This window comes from Poecile atricapillus, chromosome W, assembly GCF_030490865.1.
Source record: "Poecile atricapillus isolate bPoeAtr1 chromosome W, bPoeAtr1.hap1, whole genome shotgun sequence".
Classification (NCBI taxonomy): Eukaryota; Metazoa; Chordata; class Aves; order Passeriformes; family Paridae; genus Poecile; species Poecile atricapillus.
Window position 1 is genome coordinate 40,959,357 of NC_081288.1, and position 19,371 is coordinate 40,978,727.

Below are 19,371 nucleotides of genomic sequence, written 5' to 3' on the forward strand. Positions count from 1 at the left end.
TCCTACGAATTCCACGCAAATCTTGATTTGACAACTAAATACAGAAACTAATGTAATTGATTCATGAATATTTTATTTAATTAAACACATCAGTGGATCAGCCCTCTGGCCTCATTCAAGTCACTCACATTTTGCTACTGACTTTCACAAGTCCATAAGCCCCACCAAATGACAAGCAGTTGTAGTATTAAAAAAACCCATATTTTTATCCAATACTGCCCTCTTCGCTGCTGTATTTCCATTATCCCTTCAAAAGTCTCAGAAAATAACAATGAAAAGAATACCTAGTCAAGGAAAACTTAGGAAATTATAATTAATATATTTTGGTAACTCCTAAGATTTTTCCTTTCCTCTTTAAGACTTTCTGTACCCAAATGTATAAATCACAGAGAACATGAATAGGTTTGAAGTAATACCACAGGGAAGTTAAGGAGTTATTACACCATAGAAAATAACTTAAAATTAAGTGCACTTCCTACAGTAAGCATGTGGTTTAAGATACAGTCAATACTTCTATGATGGCATTTTACTTGGCAGTAATTAACAACAATGTCATAAATGGCATTATTGCTTCTACACTGGTAAAATCATTACTCAGCATATATTCCTGTGACATGGTAGGGTGCAATTGTTAATACATTTCTTCAAAATAAAAAATTTGAAGATAATACATACTTGTAATAAGCCATATGATGGTTCATCAAAGAGATTTTCAAAAGACTGAGACAGAGACTTCTGAGTCTTCACAAGAAGAACCCGTTCATCATGTGGAGATCTGCAATAAAATTAAAAAAGGGCGTCTGGGTATGACTGGTTTTCTCTGTAAAGTTTTCAGAACATTTACTGGTTTTTTGAAGTCACCTTTCAGGCTTTGTGCAAAAAATAAAAGATTTGATGCAAGATCATTCTTTTGGCATAAATTAACCAACTAATGCTACATAAAACACGACCTTCATTTTTCAAAAGATTAGTTATTTCCATATTAATTCTGAATTGTACTGTTCCATTCCCTAAAAAATTAAGCTTTAGAAAATTTTTTCAGGAATTAGTCTGGAAGATAACTCCATTTACACGTAGGTGACAAAAATTAACTTCAAGTACAGTTTCCTGGTGTTGACAATGGACAAAAAAATGTGATAGAGGAAATGTAGTATGACAACCTCAACACAATATATGCTGAAACTCTCAACATAATAGAGGAAGTGAAAAGAACCTATGTCACCCATACAATTAAGGAATTCCTTCTACCAATTAGTAAATCTTGCATTATGGAACCCTGTAAAACATTACATTATGGAATACAAACTGATTTTCAATGTATGAAAGCACATCGACAAATTTCTAACGAACAGCACTACAACAGATCCTGCCAGAATAATTCTAAGATTCATACTGATAGAAGCTTAAAAGACAACAGAACCACTGTACTGTGAAACAGAACCATCCCAGTAGAGCCCTGCAAATATATTCTGTAGACTCCAAAAGCTTAAAAAACACAAACGTGATTTGGCCTAACTCACTGCATTTGTACACTCCTGCTCAATACATTTGCTACTCAACAGGGCTCCAAAGGCATATGAGAGTAGTGACAACGAAGGCAGTGAAACCATGCTGCCCCTAGTAATGAATCTGTTCTTTTGCTTTTATACCTACTCCCCCTTCAACATCCCACTTTGTCCACCTCTTCAGCACAGGCACCCCATCACTTCCTTAGGCAGCTGCTGAATCTCCAATTTACTGCGCAGTAGGTGACAGAAGAGAGAACAGCTCAGAAGGCAGGCTAACATTCAAGCCTCAGAGTTTGTATCCAGGCAGGAGAAAGCCAAGCAGTTTGCTATCCGACCCTAGTCCATTGCACAGACTTACATTTATAAAATACCTCTCTACTGCTCTCTCACAAAGTTTAAATCCACTATTTCTAGTCTTCAAAAGAAAAATTACTTTTCTTTTTATTAGCACCTGCATCATCTACCATGTTATTAAAGTCAAAGATAAGAACTTTAATAAGCCTTATCTCTTTCCCATTCCAACAGGACAGGACACTGTAAACACTGACGGATATGAAATGCAACAACAGATCTTCTTTTGAGACAGCCAGACGTCACAGTCATAGTTCTGAAGCAGCAATGGTTAATGAGCCTCAAATGGCTTTTTCTAAAGAGCAGCACAGGGGCAAAGGCTGAGTCATGCAGTATGTTTTCCTTAACTAAAAGAATTAAAACTTTGTACCATATCTCCCTTTTAATTACACACACTCCGGCACAGTCAGGCAGCCATCAACATCTACTTAGATAATGTTCAAAAATTTGTGAGCTATACACTTTCTTAAACTTCCTCATAGTCCTGTGACTCAGAAAGTGTCATCTGTCCACATAGTATTTTCTCAATGTTAGACTGGTGCAATCAAACTAGAAGGCACATAATCCTTAGGGCAACAAATTACAGCTATTCTGTATGACTTTGGCTGTTTCATGCTGATTTCAGCAATTACATGATACTGTATAAAGAATGGTGTTAGAAAAGAACGAAATCTATTGAGGTAATAGGAACATAGGAAAATACCTATAACATAAAGATAATATATAGATAAGCTAAAATTTCTGCCTTAATATCAATATCCCATGTTTTATAAAACACAAGTTGGGACAATGAGTAATTATACTGACAAATATTTGCTTGTGGCATCCAAACTGCTGACTAAACATCTTTTCCAAAATGAGGTTGTGAGCTGAGATACATTATGTACTAAAGAATGAACAACCATTAGGAAACAACAGAAACATACAGATTGACTGTCATTTCCATAACTTGGATGGCCTATTTGTTCTTTTCTCTTTCCTTAGAAAAAAATAATTGTCATAACTCATGACTAGACAACAGAAGAGAATTTGGTGACAGAAGAGACTTTCACTAAATAAGAAAACTAAAACTGGAAGTTCCAGGTCAATGCTTAAGGTCATCCAAATTGAATTTCCATAGCTGTCACTGCTTTTTGCTTTAAAGTTCCTGAAGTATCTGCTTTTGCATTCATTAATGCTTACAACTGTTCAAAGTGGCAATACCAAGTAGCACAGCACCTCACCTCAAGTTTTGCTGTATTATCCTAGAAATCAGTTAGAAAATTTCAAATATGTTGCTGCAGTCCACAGGCAACAGATTACACAGATCTCATATAAGGCTCTCACCATATAACTCAGTTATATGAGTTATATAACTCAAGATATAACTGTGACTCACCATAGAACACAGATCTTTTTCCAGTGTGTTTGCTATCAGTTGCTCCCAAAACCTGCCCCAGCTTACCAGCAGCTCATCAGATGGTATCCACAAATAAGCAAACACAGCAGTATGCTCAAAAAGGAATAGTTTCCTTGGGGAAAAAAGAAGGGTGGGAGGGAGGGAAGGAAGGAGGGAGATGGCAGGACAACAATGTTTCCCTATGCCTGAAGAGACTGGGAAATTATGAAACAAAATTAAAAGGTACTTAATGAAGGCAACCTAGAGAAAAAAACCCTCAGGATTTAAGATGAAGTTGTTATTCTGGATTTTCTAATCTACAATTGTACAGAGAATATTCCTATTTACAAGTTCATTTTGTCCCCCCTATTAGCCTCTCCTTTGGTCTTCCTGACTTTTTCCCTTACAAAGCTCACATAGAATGCTACAGACAGTACCATTCCACAAACTGGACACACTGACCATGCTACCTTCTCCAAGTTGAAAACTTCTGACTATCCCAAACTCCAACACCATGTTGTGGAACTGTCAAAGCCTTTCACAAATCAGTTCAATAAATATACACCACTCATGTCCTACTGACTTTTCTCCAGCAAAATCTTCCTCAGTGTTTCTCAGCATCAGCCTGCCCTACTAGTAGAAGGCATGTCTGACCTCAGTGATGCTACCAATGTAAGAAGAGACCTCTGTAAGGATTACTACAGCCATTTCACTATCCACCTTCAAATCTGTCATCAGACTATTGTGTTGCAAGTGACAATAGCAAAACTCTTTTGAAAACATATTGCACTGATATTACAGTTGTTGCAGGTATACATGTGACATCACATTTATTTCTTCATATTCTATCTAACCTTGTTTACCTGTTGGCTTCTTAAATTATACTTATGCCTACATGGTGAGAGATGAAAATTTTACATTATTTTGCACTTATGCCATGCTGATAGAGAAGGTTTTTATCCTAGTAAAACTCTTGGAGGTAACACAATATAATTACACAACTCCAAAGTATTTAACAGAATGATAGGGTCTTAAATATATTTACACTCAGAAAGCTGATTTGTGCAGTAAAGATCAAGAGTGAAACACTGACCAGGCAAGAAATTACAGAGGAACAGAACTGTGGGGGAAAATATTTATATACCAATTTATTTAGTTGACAGTACTATAAATTACCTTGCACACTCACGTAAGTAGTCATGCAAATTTTGCACAAAGGAGACAATCTCAAATTGTAACAAATTATCCCATTTTATAGAAGTAGCTCATGAAGGAGTAAACTTTTACACAGCATGTTCATAAGAAGCTTCTGCACCCACTAGAGGGAGCAAGTGAGGCATCTGGAGCTAATAACACTTAGGATTCTAAAATACTTCGTAAATCAATCCAAGTTTTAAACTTCAGTTTACATTCCAAATGCCTATGTGAAACCACAGTTTCAGTCACCTCAAAAACTATTTCTACTAATAAAAAAAGCAAGGGAATAACAATCAGGAAGTATGAATCTGAAATTCATTACATGATTTAAGTAAACCAAGTCATCTGTATTTTACAGAACTAAGAGCGGTCTGATACTTACTCATTCAGTGCAACATGCTTTTCAATACATTTAATCAATGATTTGCTATCTCCATGATGAAAGTGAAGAGCTGGAAGCTTCACATCATCCTTCAGACAGAATACCAAATAAGACCATCCCATGCCTTCTTTGTTTTGTTTGATTGATTTCAGATCTGTCAAACTGAACAGGAACGACCACTTGCTTTCTCCATTTGCATGAGTTGCAGCATCTTAAAAACAAAATTAGCACATTATTTCAGTTTGACTTTCAGTGCTAGCAATTATAAATACATTATATCTGTCACTGCTCCTAAAAAACAAAACATAAACACCAGCATTGGTTCTAATAGTAAAATGCGCACTCTCTAAGTGCTATTTCTGGATTTCTCTTTGAGCCTCCTTGTCTTCTACGGACTTGTAGAACAACCAACAAGTCCATCAGGCTACTCCCCTAAAACTGTACCTACGGTTTATAGGAAAAGGTTTTTCACTCAGTGGATCCTGGGGACAGGAACAGACTCCCAGGGCAGTTGTCATGGCATTAAGCTTAACAAGAGTTCAAGAAGCATTTGGACAACACTCTCAAGGTACACAGTGTGATTCTTGCAGTTGTCCTGTGCAGGGCCAAGAGTTGGACTTTGATGATTCGTGTGGGTCACCTGCAACTCAAGATGCTCTGTGATCCTACAACAGATGTGATCTAGCAGTTAAATGTCCATCTGCTGTACCCAATTCCAGCAGCAAGCTAAATCCAACCTGCACCTCCACCAGATAGTGCTACTTACTCAAAACAAACATGAAATGTACTACAATCCTGTAACCTATACATTGCCCATAGTTATTAGCCATGTGCTGTGTAAGGCTGCTACCAAAATAATGGCAAAAAAATTGGAAATCTCCCCCTTACCCCTTCCTCCTGTAGTGTGCAAGCTTGTATACATGCTGTGCAAGACTGTATATATTCAAGGAGAAGGGATGAAAGTGTACTTTACCAGAGGACGCAAAATTACCAGCATATCTAAAAGAATTTGAGACATCCCCTGGCTTGCTCCCATCAAATTACAGCAATTGGAAATAGAAGAGCATAATCCAAGTCCATAGTGCTCAGTGACACTACTGATGAAGACATGCTCACTGACTGGAGATGAAAATTCAGTACAAACTAGTGATAGGATAAACCATATTCACCCAACAGAGATGCTGTGTGTGTGTGCGCATGCACGCGTACGTGTCCATGTAAAAGCCAAGGACTGTGCTTTACTCAAGAACATTCATAATCTGACATCCAAACCCTGTATGTACATGACAGACATGACATTTAAAACCATTATAACGATGGTAAAACCAGCACAATAATCCCCAGTAACAGATTGTGAAATAATACATGGAAAACAAGTATTATTGAAGAAAAAAACACTATGTGAGAATGTAAGAAAAAAAGATTACTTGAGAATCACTGTTCTTTTGCCACAACTCATTTTTCAACATCTCTATCATACACAAAAATGGCGTAGCTATAGAATTATTTTGCCCAAGTAAAAAGACCATATAAAAGACCCATGTATGCCATAAATGTACATTCCACCTCCCCCTGCTTCTGCAGTATGGAAATGCATTTGAGTAGTAAACCACTTATTTTTCCATTTTCATTTCTAACATGAAACCAAGTTTGAATTCCATTTGTTTTAAAGAATGCAAGCCCAGTGCAGCTAAAACTGCTACTACATCTAATGATGAGGCAAGAAGTTAGATTTAGTGCTCATTTTCAACACAATTCCCTATCAATTTAAAGAAAAAAACAGAGGCAGATGACAGCCATTCCATTTGTGAATTGTTTTCCACATTCAGACATTCACCTGCTACCACAAATGAATCCCAGCTTTTCAAGTCCTAATAAATTCCATTTTACTGTATCTAAAATGCAATTCTTCAATTACAACTTACCATCAGGGAAGAAAACCAAAACACCCTACACACAAAAAAGCCCTCCACTTTTTTTTTTTTTTTTAAAGTACCTCCATTTGAATGAGGTTTCTTTTTAAAAGAGACTGTGGTGACCATGTCCCATTCTGCTTCATAACTACTTGGACGGTCTGCCCCTCGGGAACATTTTTCTTTTGGAGTTTGAGTCCACTCCACAACAGAACTAGAATCCTGAGAAAAACAACAAAAGCAATATCAAAAAACACAAGGCATGAAAATTGACCTGGTTTCTCAGATTCAACATGAAGAATCAGCATCTTTATTTCATAGATTAAAAGAAAATGTACTGAAATCCTCAGAAACATGATATAGATCAACACAGGAAATTTGGACTTAAGGCTAAGACTATGTGGTTTTACTTAGTAAATTCCAAAATCCTAAAATATCCTTGCCTCTCTTGCAGACTCTATGAACATAACAAACTATTCATTTAAGTGTAAAACTTGAATTTTTTTTTTATTTAGTCACATCCTCTTAATACTGCTTAAATATCACTGCATCTTGGAACCCCCAAAGACTTCTATTTTTATTTTGCATTAGAACAGCACCTCTCACTTTCGTGTCTAACTATGAAGAGTGAATCACCAAACTAGAAAACTCTACATGCAGAAGGACTAGTGACTGTGATATACTTGTACTCATTTGGTCTTTACTATTTATAGTTAGTCCCCAACTATTTTATTTGTGAACCAAGTACAAACTAAAAACAATCAACCTACACATGTATTCTAATAACTTGAACTGGGCTGCAGTCTGCAAATAAGATTCCCACGTATAGCTATTAATACCAATAATAAATGAGTTTTGCTTCCAGTTATGGGATCTATGCATTAGTTAACACAAAATAAAATCTCTAGAGAAACATAACGAAGAACACTGATAACTAACAAACAAACCTTTCCAGCACAGAGAATATTAGAAGTATCCAAAGTCTCATCCAGTGGTCTCCAGTCTACTACCACTTCATTTTCCTACAATAAGATCACAAAAAATTCAACACTACACAGCAAAGTACCTATTGCCATTTAGTCATGGTGTGATTTTGTTAAAGCTTACATATATATATAAATGATGACAATGTCAAACACAATGTGATGTTAGTTCATTTACAAAATCCTACACTTGAAAAAGGCATTTAAGGTTTGCCAAACTTGTTACGTGCTTTACCAACAAATACACAAAATTTCTGTAACTGTATTATGCACATACCTTTTCTATGACACGCAGTGTTCCTGCTATTAAGCTGTCTTGGTCATCATTTTTGCCACAGGAGGAGTGAATGAAAACTCCTTCTTCCTCATATACAACCTATAACAAAATAGGAAATGAAATTTAAAAAAGCAAGGTTTTAAAATCATTAAAATGGTTTAACCCCTATGGTACTCATTATCATTTTGACCGGCCTACAGAAGTTTAAATAAACATCTGTCTTGCTAGGGCTTTTGTTACAAAGAGTCCAAGATCAGAGTCTTTCACTTACCTAAATCAAGAAACAATAGAAAACAGAACTTGTCAAACTTACCCTCTAAGCAACATTCTGACTACTACTACTTAATCAGAACACCACACTAAAATGCATTCAATACTTAGTACTTTTTAAATCAGCAGGCACAGGTTCAATGGAAGTCCTATACAGCTTTTAAAATATTAAAAGGCTTTCTTACATAGTCTGCCTTTCTGCCACCTGCCATTAAGCACGTTGAAATTATAAAACTAATTTAAATTTAAAATGGACCAAACAGTGTAGAAAGATGAACTCCAGAGAAATAAATAACTGCACCCTGAAATTAAATGCCTGTTCCTACAGTCATGGTCAGTGGCAAAGATTTGCTCTGAAAGGTAGAATATGTAACAGTTGGATAAGAAAGGCTTGTAGGAGTGCACACAGCCCACATAACTTTTGCATTTAAGCATTTGCAAAACTCTTCACAGTATTCTGATCATATTCTTAAAAAAATAGAAAATCAGAGAACCCTTGGCTGTCAAAATTTAGCAGGCTTTTCAAAGCCACATACACATACTCTTAAAAGCTCTATAAATACTGTAAATGGGTCCTATTTCACACAGCTCTAGAAGTGAAAACTCCCCTAGATTTTGTGAAAGTGAAATAAATCAAATAGTAACAGTAATTGTTTCAGAACCATTTTCATTTTCACACCAAACTGCAAACTGCAAACACTGCCTTCAAAAACATATTTTTAAAGGCAAAAAAGCCTAGAAATTTTTAACTGATCAGAGACAGTGTATTTCTTTGGTTCTAAAATATCAGGAGCTATTATTCTCATTTGTTAGCTTTTTAAAATCATTACATTTGCAGTCAGGGCAGTAAACTAAAAGGTTAGGTATGTAAGCTTAACTAGCCAGATGAGAAAACATGGCTGAAAAAGAGCAATAAAATTCACTTAACTCATCCCTTCTGTTTTAGTTTTACTTCAATTTCTCAACCTTTTACACAAGCAAGAAATTTCAGGAGTGTTCTGTTTAAACAGAAATATCACTTGGAAGAAATCTCTAAAGGTCACTTAGCACTTCTTCTTGAAGGATTATTAACATCACTGCCTTTCAAATATTGGAAGTCTTCTTTCCTGTTCCCTATTACAGTTTTTTTTTTCTTTTCTATCCAAAAAGATCCTCCCTCTATTTCTAGCAATTATCTGTCCTCAAATTCAGCCTCTGTTCAAACATGGCAACCTTGACATTTATTTAAATTTTACCTTCTAGCTATTTTGACTTGGTCTATCATGAAAACTAGTCATAAACATGAACCAATTATCAACCAACTGCTGGGAAAACTGCTGCAGAAAAAAAAAAAATCTATTTGTATCAAGAGTTGTAGAAGTGCACTTCTGCCAAAAATGTTGGTAAGTTTTATAAAGTATACCTAATCGGGCTAGAAGGTATGCCATCTAATAACTGTTTTATTATTTTCTGCCCATTAATCTCTCGGAAGGACAAACATTCCCTTTCATGGGAAAAGAAAATGTGTTCCCAATGTCACAGCTGTCATGCAACTGAAAAATCCTACACTGCTCTTTTTAACAGCTTCAGCTCCACCAAACAGGTGCACTAAAACCAAAGCACATGCTCAGAACTTCAGAGGACGTTTGTAAAACAGAGGACTTGTCACAAAGCACCTTACTGCCCTCATACTGTTACTCAAGAGAAAATCTTCTCCAAGTTTGAAGGGTCAGAAGACAAAGCTGCTGAGATTTTTCTTTTCCAATCACAAGCATGATCTATTTACTTAGTCTTTCCAACTATTAACTGGAACTGTACCTAATTTGAAGAAAGAGATAACATTGATCATACAAAAGAGTATCTAGATGTTTTTCCAGTTAATCCCTCTGTAAAACATTTTGGAAGTTAAGATCTTGAAATTTTCAAAATACTAAGCCACTCTATTCAGCAGTACTTTGTAATGTAACTCCATAAATGCATTTGAACAAACCGGGCTTGGAAATGTAGTTCTATAGCAGTAGCACCTGAATATTAGCTACACTGGGTGGCTATATTCCACACAGTGTTCTTAGCAAGCTGAAAATTCAAAAATGCTATTAGGTATTCTTATAGTACCTTACAGTAAAACAGCTTGTTACAGATTTTTGTTTTCTGATACTGCAACACTGGCAAGCTAATTCAAAGATGAAAAGTAACGCTAAATTATTAAGGAAAGTATCAAATTGAAAGACAGTATACCAATAGTTAGAACTGGCTAAAACCCCATCAGTAGACAACTGCTACTACACTTAGTAGCTCAATCTCACACACCACGTGGTCTACGAAGGCTTTTCCTCAGTGCCGCTGCAGCCCAACACTCAGAGAAACGCCTGGTCAGTCAGCACACCTGGACCGCTTAAGCATTCAAGTAAACAGATTTCGAAACTAAGGAATGCATCACACACTGCCTCTTGCCTAAGCAGTAGGTTAATGCAGAACACGAAAAAAGGCAGCAAATGTCAGAGGATGACCTAAAGCATCAGTAAATACCAAGGCCTTGTGTAAGGTCTGCATGCAACATCTATGTAGTGAGATCCTGCTACATATGGAGACAGTAAAAGGAACTAGATACAGACAGGGCAAGATAATGAGACTGGTCCCCCTCATTAGCTGTTGAAGTAACTCTGATCCCTCCAAACCCAACCCAAATCTGCTTCTGTATTACCTGTCAACACCTTCAGCATAGGAAAGCAACTCAACCTCCTCGAAATCTTGATAGCCTTTAGCTTTTAGTGAACTAGGAAGGCCTCATTACCCCCGGGTGAAAGAATTCAAGAGTTTTAAAGATTATCTGTTCAGTTAGTCCATTATGCTTTTGTATTACAAGACAGGAAAACACACTACTGGCTCACCTTGGCTTTGTACTATTCATTATTTTACATATTCATCACGGGCTTTTTTGCAAAGGTGAGAAGTAGCTAGAGCCAAGCTCAATCTTTAATTTTCTTTTCATATGATTAGAGCCATCACTCTTCCCCTAAATCTACACAAAATCAATAAGCCCATCATGAAAACAGACAAGTTATTGTTAATAAGTGCACACCACAGGTCACTAAGTAAGTTGACACATCCCTAGGATTTTAATAAAAAATCCAAAAGTACCCCTCAACCAGTATTACAGCCCTTCCAGCCGTCCAGCTAATCAGAATTCTGTGCTCTGCACAGTCTATCCACTGGTCCCAGAAACAGAACCTCAGGGAAGAAAAGCCATTTGTGTTGCTCAGATGCTTGAGGCCAAAACAGCTGTCCAGCAATGACAGGCCTCACTACAGATTTAAACAGTGATTGTTCTGTTTTCTTCTGTACCTGTTTGCAAACAGCTGCCCAGAGATGAAGATGCCACAGGTTTAGATGTTATTACCTACATGAAAGCCAGACTCTGCTGGTTCCACAACAAAAACACAAATGAAAAAAGCAGAGTGTTGATGAAAAGCACACACCAATGCAACCGAAGCAGATGAAGATGTAATGTGATAGAAGCTGAACAACTTTCATAATTACTTGATTTCAAATAAATTTTTGTTATATCTTGTGGCTGTACACTGGAATTACTGAAAGATTTTTCAATCATTTTACTAGCTTAAAGCTAGTTCTGTGCAGAACAGATTTATCCATCCGTGGTATCCTTAAGTTCCTAGAATACTTCAAATCATAAGCATTACTTAAGGCAACTTAAGACTGTAAAAACATTCAGTTGGCAACTTTTTTTCTCTAAGAAAATTATGGAGACAGTAGGAAAAAAGTCTGTATGATGTAAGTATTACTTTTCAATAATCCTAAAGTTTCAAGTTTGAAATAAGATGTACCCGAGAAGCTTATGCTCGTAAGTCTTTCCTGCTTATCAAGAAGTCCATGCTGGCAGCCTGCAAGCACAATTCACAGCATATTTATTTGTCCAGTTCTATTAAATGAAAACTAGAACCACTGCCTGGATGTTTCAGAATCCCACCAAAAGCTAAAAATTGATGCAGGTTTCCAAATATTAGTGAGCCACTTTGACCTGTTTCTCTTTTCCATGGGTGCTACAGAGGTCAAAGGCAAATTCACAATTCATTCTGATCAGTCATTGAAAGCACTGTACCACACAGAGACAACAGCTATTTCAACTCATATCCTGACTGAGGGTCTGTAAAAGCAGGGAACTACAGCAGAAAATTCAGGAAAGCTGCAGAAAGCAATAGCTGTCTACCCACCTACTATAAAAAAACAGACAGAAGCAGCAAGATGTAGGCTCAGTTTACATCTCATGGCATATGCTAGTTAAGGTTCTGGAAAACTCCTCAAGTATTTACAGTCCATGTCCAGCAAAAAAATAGGATTCTGAAGTCACACCATTGCCCCAGTAACATTTTCTGATACATAAATTGTATCATTCTTAATACCATAAGGGCACAGCATGGACAATGCGCATCTCCATATTTCTACTGTACTGCTTACAGTGAGGAGTAAACAGGCAATGCTTGTAGCATTTTTATTGACAAAGACATACATGAGCAGAAGGCCTTTCAGATGCCACACCACCACTAATACATGCCAGAATACAAGCAAAGCCTTGTGATTTAATGCTTGCCATTTGATAGCAATTTACAACCCTGTGCTACCAGCTAGTGAAAGATGACAACATTGCACCCTAGGACAATGAAGTATAGACAACAAATAAACGGAGAGCTAAGATCTGGGGCTACCACAGAACAGCATAGTCCTGCCATCCTCACCCATGTATTTTCCACCCTCCTGTGCTGAGCACCTAAGTATTAGCTGTCACCATTTGCACTGATTGTTTGTATCTTCCAATTCCTGTTCCTAGGTCTATCACATACCAACAACTTGCCAAACACAGAACACTTGGGAGAAAGGAGCAGCACTGTAACTCTCCTAGCTAGTTTGTCCCATGTTTCAGACACTTCATACTCTCATCCTGTGTTCTTGGAGAGTGTGTTCCACTCACTCCCCTTTTCCACCAGAGAGTACAGCTCTGCTCTGCCAAGCACTGCTCTGCCAAGATGCCATCCAGCGTCACTTACACAGTGACTCAGCCACTGCTCTGGAGACAGTAAGTCATTATGGCACTGTGTAAATACTGATATTAACAACTTTTCAATACCAGTTACTTCATTTTTTGCCTCATGTTAGAGAACCAGATAAAGGACCTCACCAAGAATTCAACAGCTGAAACAGTAAGCAGGCATGTTCATAAGAAAGTGACTGAGTAAAAAACATCTAAAATGCTCTGCAAACTTAAGGAAAAATGGCTCTGTCCAGAAACATCAACAACAGATATAGCTGCTGTGCAGCATCTTATTTTCAGATTCTGATGGAAAGGAAACAGAACAAAAGATGCAACACTGTACGGAAACAGTTAAAGACCAATAAAATTATTTCAATTTAGACAGTGGTTGGCTTAAGTGATCTTACATCCACAAAAGAAAGCATCATTGTTTAGAACTATGCATAAAGTAAGAAGAAATATAACTCAGTATAAAAGTCTATATTATGCTACTTGAATTTTCATCTTCCTCTTTGGAATAGCTGATGTTTGGCCAAAGCTTACTCACACATTCACTGCTAAAGTGTCACTGGGCACACTGAAGTACCTACTGCATCAAGAGTCTGTTTCCGACTACGAGGCGCGAGTACATTTGAGTGCTCCACAAAAGCATCAAACTAACACTACTTGACCAACATGATCTACTGCTTCACAGAAGATAGGCTACAATATCTGGCATTTGAATTGCAATAAAATACAAATCACAGAATGGTTTGTGTTGAACGGGACCTTAAAGATCATCTAGCTGCAAGCCCCCTGCCATGGGCAGGGAACATCCCACTAGACCAGTTTACTCACAGCCTTATCCAGCCTTGTCTTGAACACCTCCAGGGATAGGGAGTAGACAACCTTTCTGGTCAAACAGTTTCAGTGTCTCACCACACTCAGAGCAAAGAACTTCTTCCTGATATCCAATCTAAGCCTATGCTCCCCTCAGATGAAAGCTATTGCCTCTCATCCTATCACTACATACCTCTGGGAAAAAAATCGCACTCCAGCTCTCTTGTAAACCCCCTTTAGGTACTGAAAGGTGCTCTAGGGTGTCCCTGGAACCTTCTCTTCTCCAGACTGAAAAACCCTAACTCTCTCAGCCTTCCTCCAGTTCTCTGACCATCTTCATAGCCCTCTTTGCTCGGTTAGATCTATGACTATGGTGGGGACTCCAGAGATGGATACAGTACTTCACATGGTGTTCTATGAGGGCACAGGAGAGGGAGAAAATAATTTCCCTTGATCTGCTGACCACACTGCTTTTGATATGGCCCAAGACACAGTTGGCTTTCTGAGCTGCAGGTAGACAATCAACATTTAAGTCATGTTGAGCTTTGCACCCACAAATACCCTCAAGTTTTTCTCCCCTGAACTCATCTCAATCCATTCTCCACCCAGCCTGTACTTCAGATTGCCCCATGGACCTTGCACTTGCCCTTGATGAACCTTGTAGGACTTTTGTTTGCTGAGCCTATGGCTCAACTTTTTTCCCAAGAAGGTAAAATTTCACACCCTGCTAGTCTTAAAAACATCCAGTTTCTAAGTAGGGGTGGGGTGGAGAGGGGCAGAATCCCACAAATATTGTTCATGTTGTGAGAAATATGAGAAAGTTCTCAACACCAGGAACTACATATCATAAGAAAAGTTTCCTACTTGACAGCAGTACAGATTTCAAGCTCTGCCTCATGTGCTCTGAAGATTTCTTGAACCATGAAGTATTTCTGCTACTTACGCAACAGTGGCAGGATATCAGTGAAAATACAAATCTATTCAGGGTACTGAGAGCAAGAGCTTCAAGTAATAACCCACTGGTCCTATTGTAAACACTTCTGCAAAGAGAAATCCTTAATGAATAGAAAATAGAAAGAAAATACAGAGATTTCAGAATTATTACTGAAATGCTTTACATTCAAGCATAAAAAACCTTAAGTAAATTCAAGAGAGATAGTCGTCTGTTCACAAAGAAAACCCACAAAGTATCATAAAATCAAAAAGAATTATAACTGTGTTCACAGTAAATTATAAAGGCTGGAAAAGTTATAACAAATATTTTATATCAAAAAAATGGCATAACAATGCATAGTACAAGAGCCTCTGTGCACTTAAGTTTAAGCAGTAGAAGGTGGAGAAAGACACTGCCTATCCCACAGAATATACACCTAAAATAATTCATTGTATCTATGCCAATAAACTACCTGAAGGATGCAAAACTAATTTTAACATACCGTATTTAAAATCTCTTGGCTAGTTCCTAGCTACAAGAAAAACAAAACAAAACCAAAACAAACAAACAAACAAAAATATCAAAAATCCTTCCACTGCAAACACAAATTCCACCCCCCGCCCCCAAACAATATAGCACTTATACCCACTACTATTTAGTAATAGCTACAGTGCTCCTTGAACACTTCTAGTTGCTGAACTGGCCAGACATCTGAGCTTACAGATAAAGCTCAGATGTTCGGTCAGTTAACACTCTGAAACTTTAACTCCAAGAGCAAGAGCACAAGCAAGTGAAAAATAACTTATCTGACAGCCCACGTGTCAATTGGTAACCTGAGAAAGATCTAAAAGCCCGTGTGTTGAAGATACTCTGAACTCCAAGAACACCAAAAAAGTATCGTTACTGTCTTTAGATCAGCTGCAATAATCACCTATATACAACAGACTGAAACTGAAGTCTGTACTTCTCCCCATACACAACTCTTTAGCTCATTTTCTAACATGGTTTTCTGTTGTAAGGGTGAATCCAGAGTACGTTCTCTGAATACAGTAAACAAACTGTCATTTGCTAAGCAACAAAAAGAGAGAAAATGTACCTGTTTTTATAAAGTATAATATATGCATAATACATAAATATACCTGTTTGCATGAAGTCAAAAGCTCTGAAAACAAAATACCTCATTACCAAGTCACTTTCAGAAAAAACTGGCAATTCTAAGAAGGGGAAAAAACTGAAGCTCACTCTGTTCTGGGGCAGATGGTCATTAATAAAGAATGAGTCACGACTCCAGAACTCAACTGCATTAACTTTTCCTGAACCGAGCTTATTGTCCATATAGAGAAAAACACTGGTAAGAATCTTGTGAGAGGTTCCAGCGAGAAAAAAAAAAAAAAAAGGACAAAAGTCCAAGTAAAGTCGTACATGAGGTAACCAAATTTATAATTCATATATCCTATTAATGTATGGAGCAGAAACCAGAGACTACATTAAATACCTGGATGCTGAACCTACTGACAATAATGATGTCTGGGAAATAAAATTAAAAAGAAAAACAAAGAAACAAACAACAAACAAATCTCCCCCCAAAAATCTGCAATAGAGAAGAGAAAGGCAAATGGTTAAAATGTAACAGAAACCACAAATTTATATGGTTTGCTAAAACAAGATTTGTGAAAGCTGAAACAATTCAGGTTATCCCAGCTGCTTAATATACTGCCATGTGTTTTCCATGGGAACCACTTTGTGTAATATTCTGCAGAAAAGAGCACACACATTAAAATACATCACTTTCATATGATAAGATCCACCACATGAGACTAAAGCACCCCACAAACTAACGCCTACTGTTCTTTCAGAAAGCTACCACCTGAAACACCCCTTTACAACCCTGTACAGCCAGAAGGAACACTGCAGTTAACTTAAGACATCCGCAGCTTCTAAAGTCACTGAAGTGCAAAAGGCCTAAAGTGGGAATGCTGGGTCTGTACCAACCTACACCACATTTATTCCACCTGGAGTGAAATTTCATTAGTTTGTGAGCCCTTCCAAAATTCTGCTTCCACTCAAAGGAACAATTTGTGGTCCAATGTTCTCCCAACAGAAAACTAACTGAGACAAAAGTAAGTACAGTTGTATGTATTATTTCAGCTTGCTAGTTCTAATCAGTAACAGATCAAATGAGTACAGTATCCAAGAAAGCAACAGTACAACACACAAAGTGAGGAAATACAGAGAAGGATAGAACTGCTCCTGAGAGCAGTGAAACGTCAAACCAGCCCAGCCACTTCATGAAGTCTGAGAAAACACAACTGTCATTCTCCCTCTGCATTAAAAGAGACGTGGCAAAGAATGTTACTGAATTATAAATTGCATTAGTATTGTGGATGTGGCATAACTGAAACAGTTTTGCAATGTCTTAAGAGATCTAATCTCCTACAAACAGGGTTCTTTGAAAGGAGCAATGAATACATAGCAAATTTACAAACAACTAATCCACAATCGTTTTAGCATCTCATATAAACCATCATAATACAGCTGCTTTCAGGAGAGACATCCTGAAGAAGACCCTGATAAAGGTCTAAGTGGAAAACAAGAAACAATCTGAAAAATTAAAATATTTATGTAAAAAATTAAAATATTTCCCTTCATCCACTAAACTTCTGTATTGATATTAAAATGGATAAACCAGAAGAGGAACTTCTCTGTGTACATAAAAACTGGATGTGCATAGCTAGAAACAGCTGGGAGGACACCTAACAGCCGTAAATAACATAAAAATAAAATTGCAAAAACTCGAGCTGCATAATTTGCCTGCTCCAACAATTCTGGCTGAAACAGATATGGTAAGGTGGCACAAAGCAAGACCTCTAAGGAATTTTCGTGCTATAGCTAAGTGCACGCCTCAGTACCCTCGGATAAGCGCAGACGTGGCTAACTACGTGTGTTCTCTCAATCATCTTCTGCCCTACGCTGGAAAAGTGAAACCGCAGACTATCACACCCTCACCGTGGCTACTACAATCGGACACGACACTAAGATTTTACATCCTAAATAAAGGATCCACGTGCTCGAGAACACCGCACTGCAAAGCAACGCCTTCAGAAAGCAGAGTCATGAAATAAAACTATTTCTACAAAAAAACCAATACGGACACAAGTCGTATCTGTTGGCGGGGGCGGAGGGAAGCAGTGGGTGTTGCCTGTACCTCCCCCTCCTGAGAGCTCAGTCCCTGTCAAGCAATAATGTTTCGTTCCGGAAGGCTCGGCAAAGATCCGCGGCATACAAAAATGTTTAAATTACCAAACTGTAGGACTGACAAGGCTTTGTACCCACGCCGGGGGCAGGTTTCCGCACACTACCAGCGAGCAGGCCGGGGGAAAGGCCACTACCGCCCATGAGCACCTCGGGGGCACTCGGCCACGTAGACGGGACAAGCCGCGCTCCTCTGCCTCAGGCCGAGGCCCAGCGCGGCCGCGGAGCTGCCCGCCCCCGCGGAGAGCGGCCTCCTGCCGCCCGGGGCCGGAGCCGAGCTGCCGCGGGGCGCTGCCCGGGCGGCAGGTGCGGGAAGGGCCCGAGTCCCGCCCGCCGGCCGCGACCGCCTCCAGCGCAGAGGGTCCGCGGTAGCTGCCAGCGCCCGGCACGCCCGAGGCCAGGACGGCCCGCGACCGGAGAGGCGGCCCCGTGAGGCGACACCCGCACGGCGGGGGAAAAGGCACCCGCCCGGGCATTCACAGGCCCGACCGTCCCTCCCCGCGACTCCCGTCAACCGGAGCGAGCCGGTCACAGCGCGTCCCGCGGGGGGAGAGGCCGGCCCCGCCGCCGCCGTCCGCCCCCGTTACCTTGCCGCTCGGCGGCGCCGCCATGTTGCCCACGAGTGTTTATGGTGACGTCGCACTCCTCACGTGCTTCCCCGCCGCGCCACAACAACGGCGTCACAGCCGCGGGCCGCGCGCGCGCACTGCGCGGGGCCGCGCCCCGGGACGGCGAGCGGGGCCGCGCCAGGGGCCGCGCTGCGGTGTTTTGTGCCAGGGCAGCGCTGGTCTGTGGCAGAGGCCGGGCACGGCCGCCAGTTTGCCATCCTCATGTTGAATCCCTGGCACGCACGCAGCCCTCCGGGAGGTTGGCGAGTGTCCAGCCGCGGGCCCCGGTGAGCGCTCCACGACAACGTGCGAGTACGGCGGCGAGGAGGAAAGGAGTTAAGGAGATTCCTTTTTTCCTTCCCTCTCACCCTTAAAGCTTTTTCAGAGCGCCGTAGGATTGCAGTTATAATTTGAGCAATGTTATAGAGTTGATATAAAACACGCATCATACTCGAGTTACTTTCTTTCTCTTT

General features: G+C 39.3%; 1 protein-coding gene across 3 annotated transcripts in view; it reads right to left on the minus strand.

Moving 5' to 3' along the window:
- Positions 1-18,986, minus strand: part of LOC131591613 (TBC1 domain family member 15-like) — a 35,757-nt gene extending 16,771 nt beyond the window's left edge. The window contains exons 1-6 of one of the 3 annotated variants that reach the window (XM_058862475.1): positions 18,878-18,986; positions 7,990-8,088; positions 7,677-7,751; positions 6,813-6,951; positions 4,817-5,027; positions 676-775 (exon numbers count right to left, since the gene is read on the minus strand). In XM_058862475.1, the coding sequence (XP_058718458.1) occupies positions 676-775; positions 4,817-5,027; positions 6,813-6,951; positions 7,677-7,751; positions 7,990-8,088; positions 18,878-18,901 (648 nt within the window). In that variant the 5' untranslated portion in view covers positions 18,902-18,986. Of the gene's footprint in view, positions 1-675; positions 776-4,816; positions 5,028-6,812; positions 6,952-7,676; positions 7,752-7,989; positions 8,089-18,338; positions 18,805-18,877 lie in introns of those variants that run through there. The other 2 variants (XM_058862473.1, XM_058862474.1) reach the window with 2 other exon arrangements.
- Positions 18,987-19,371: the final 385 nt, after the last annotated feature.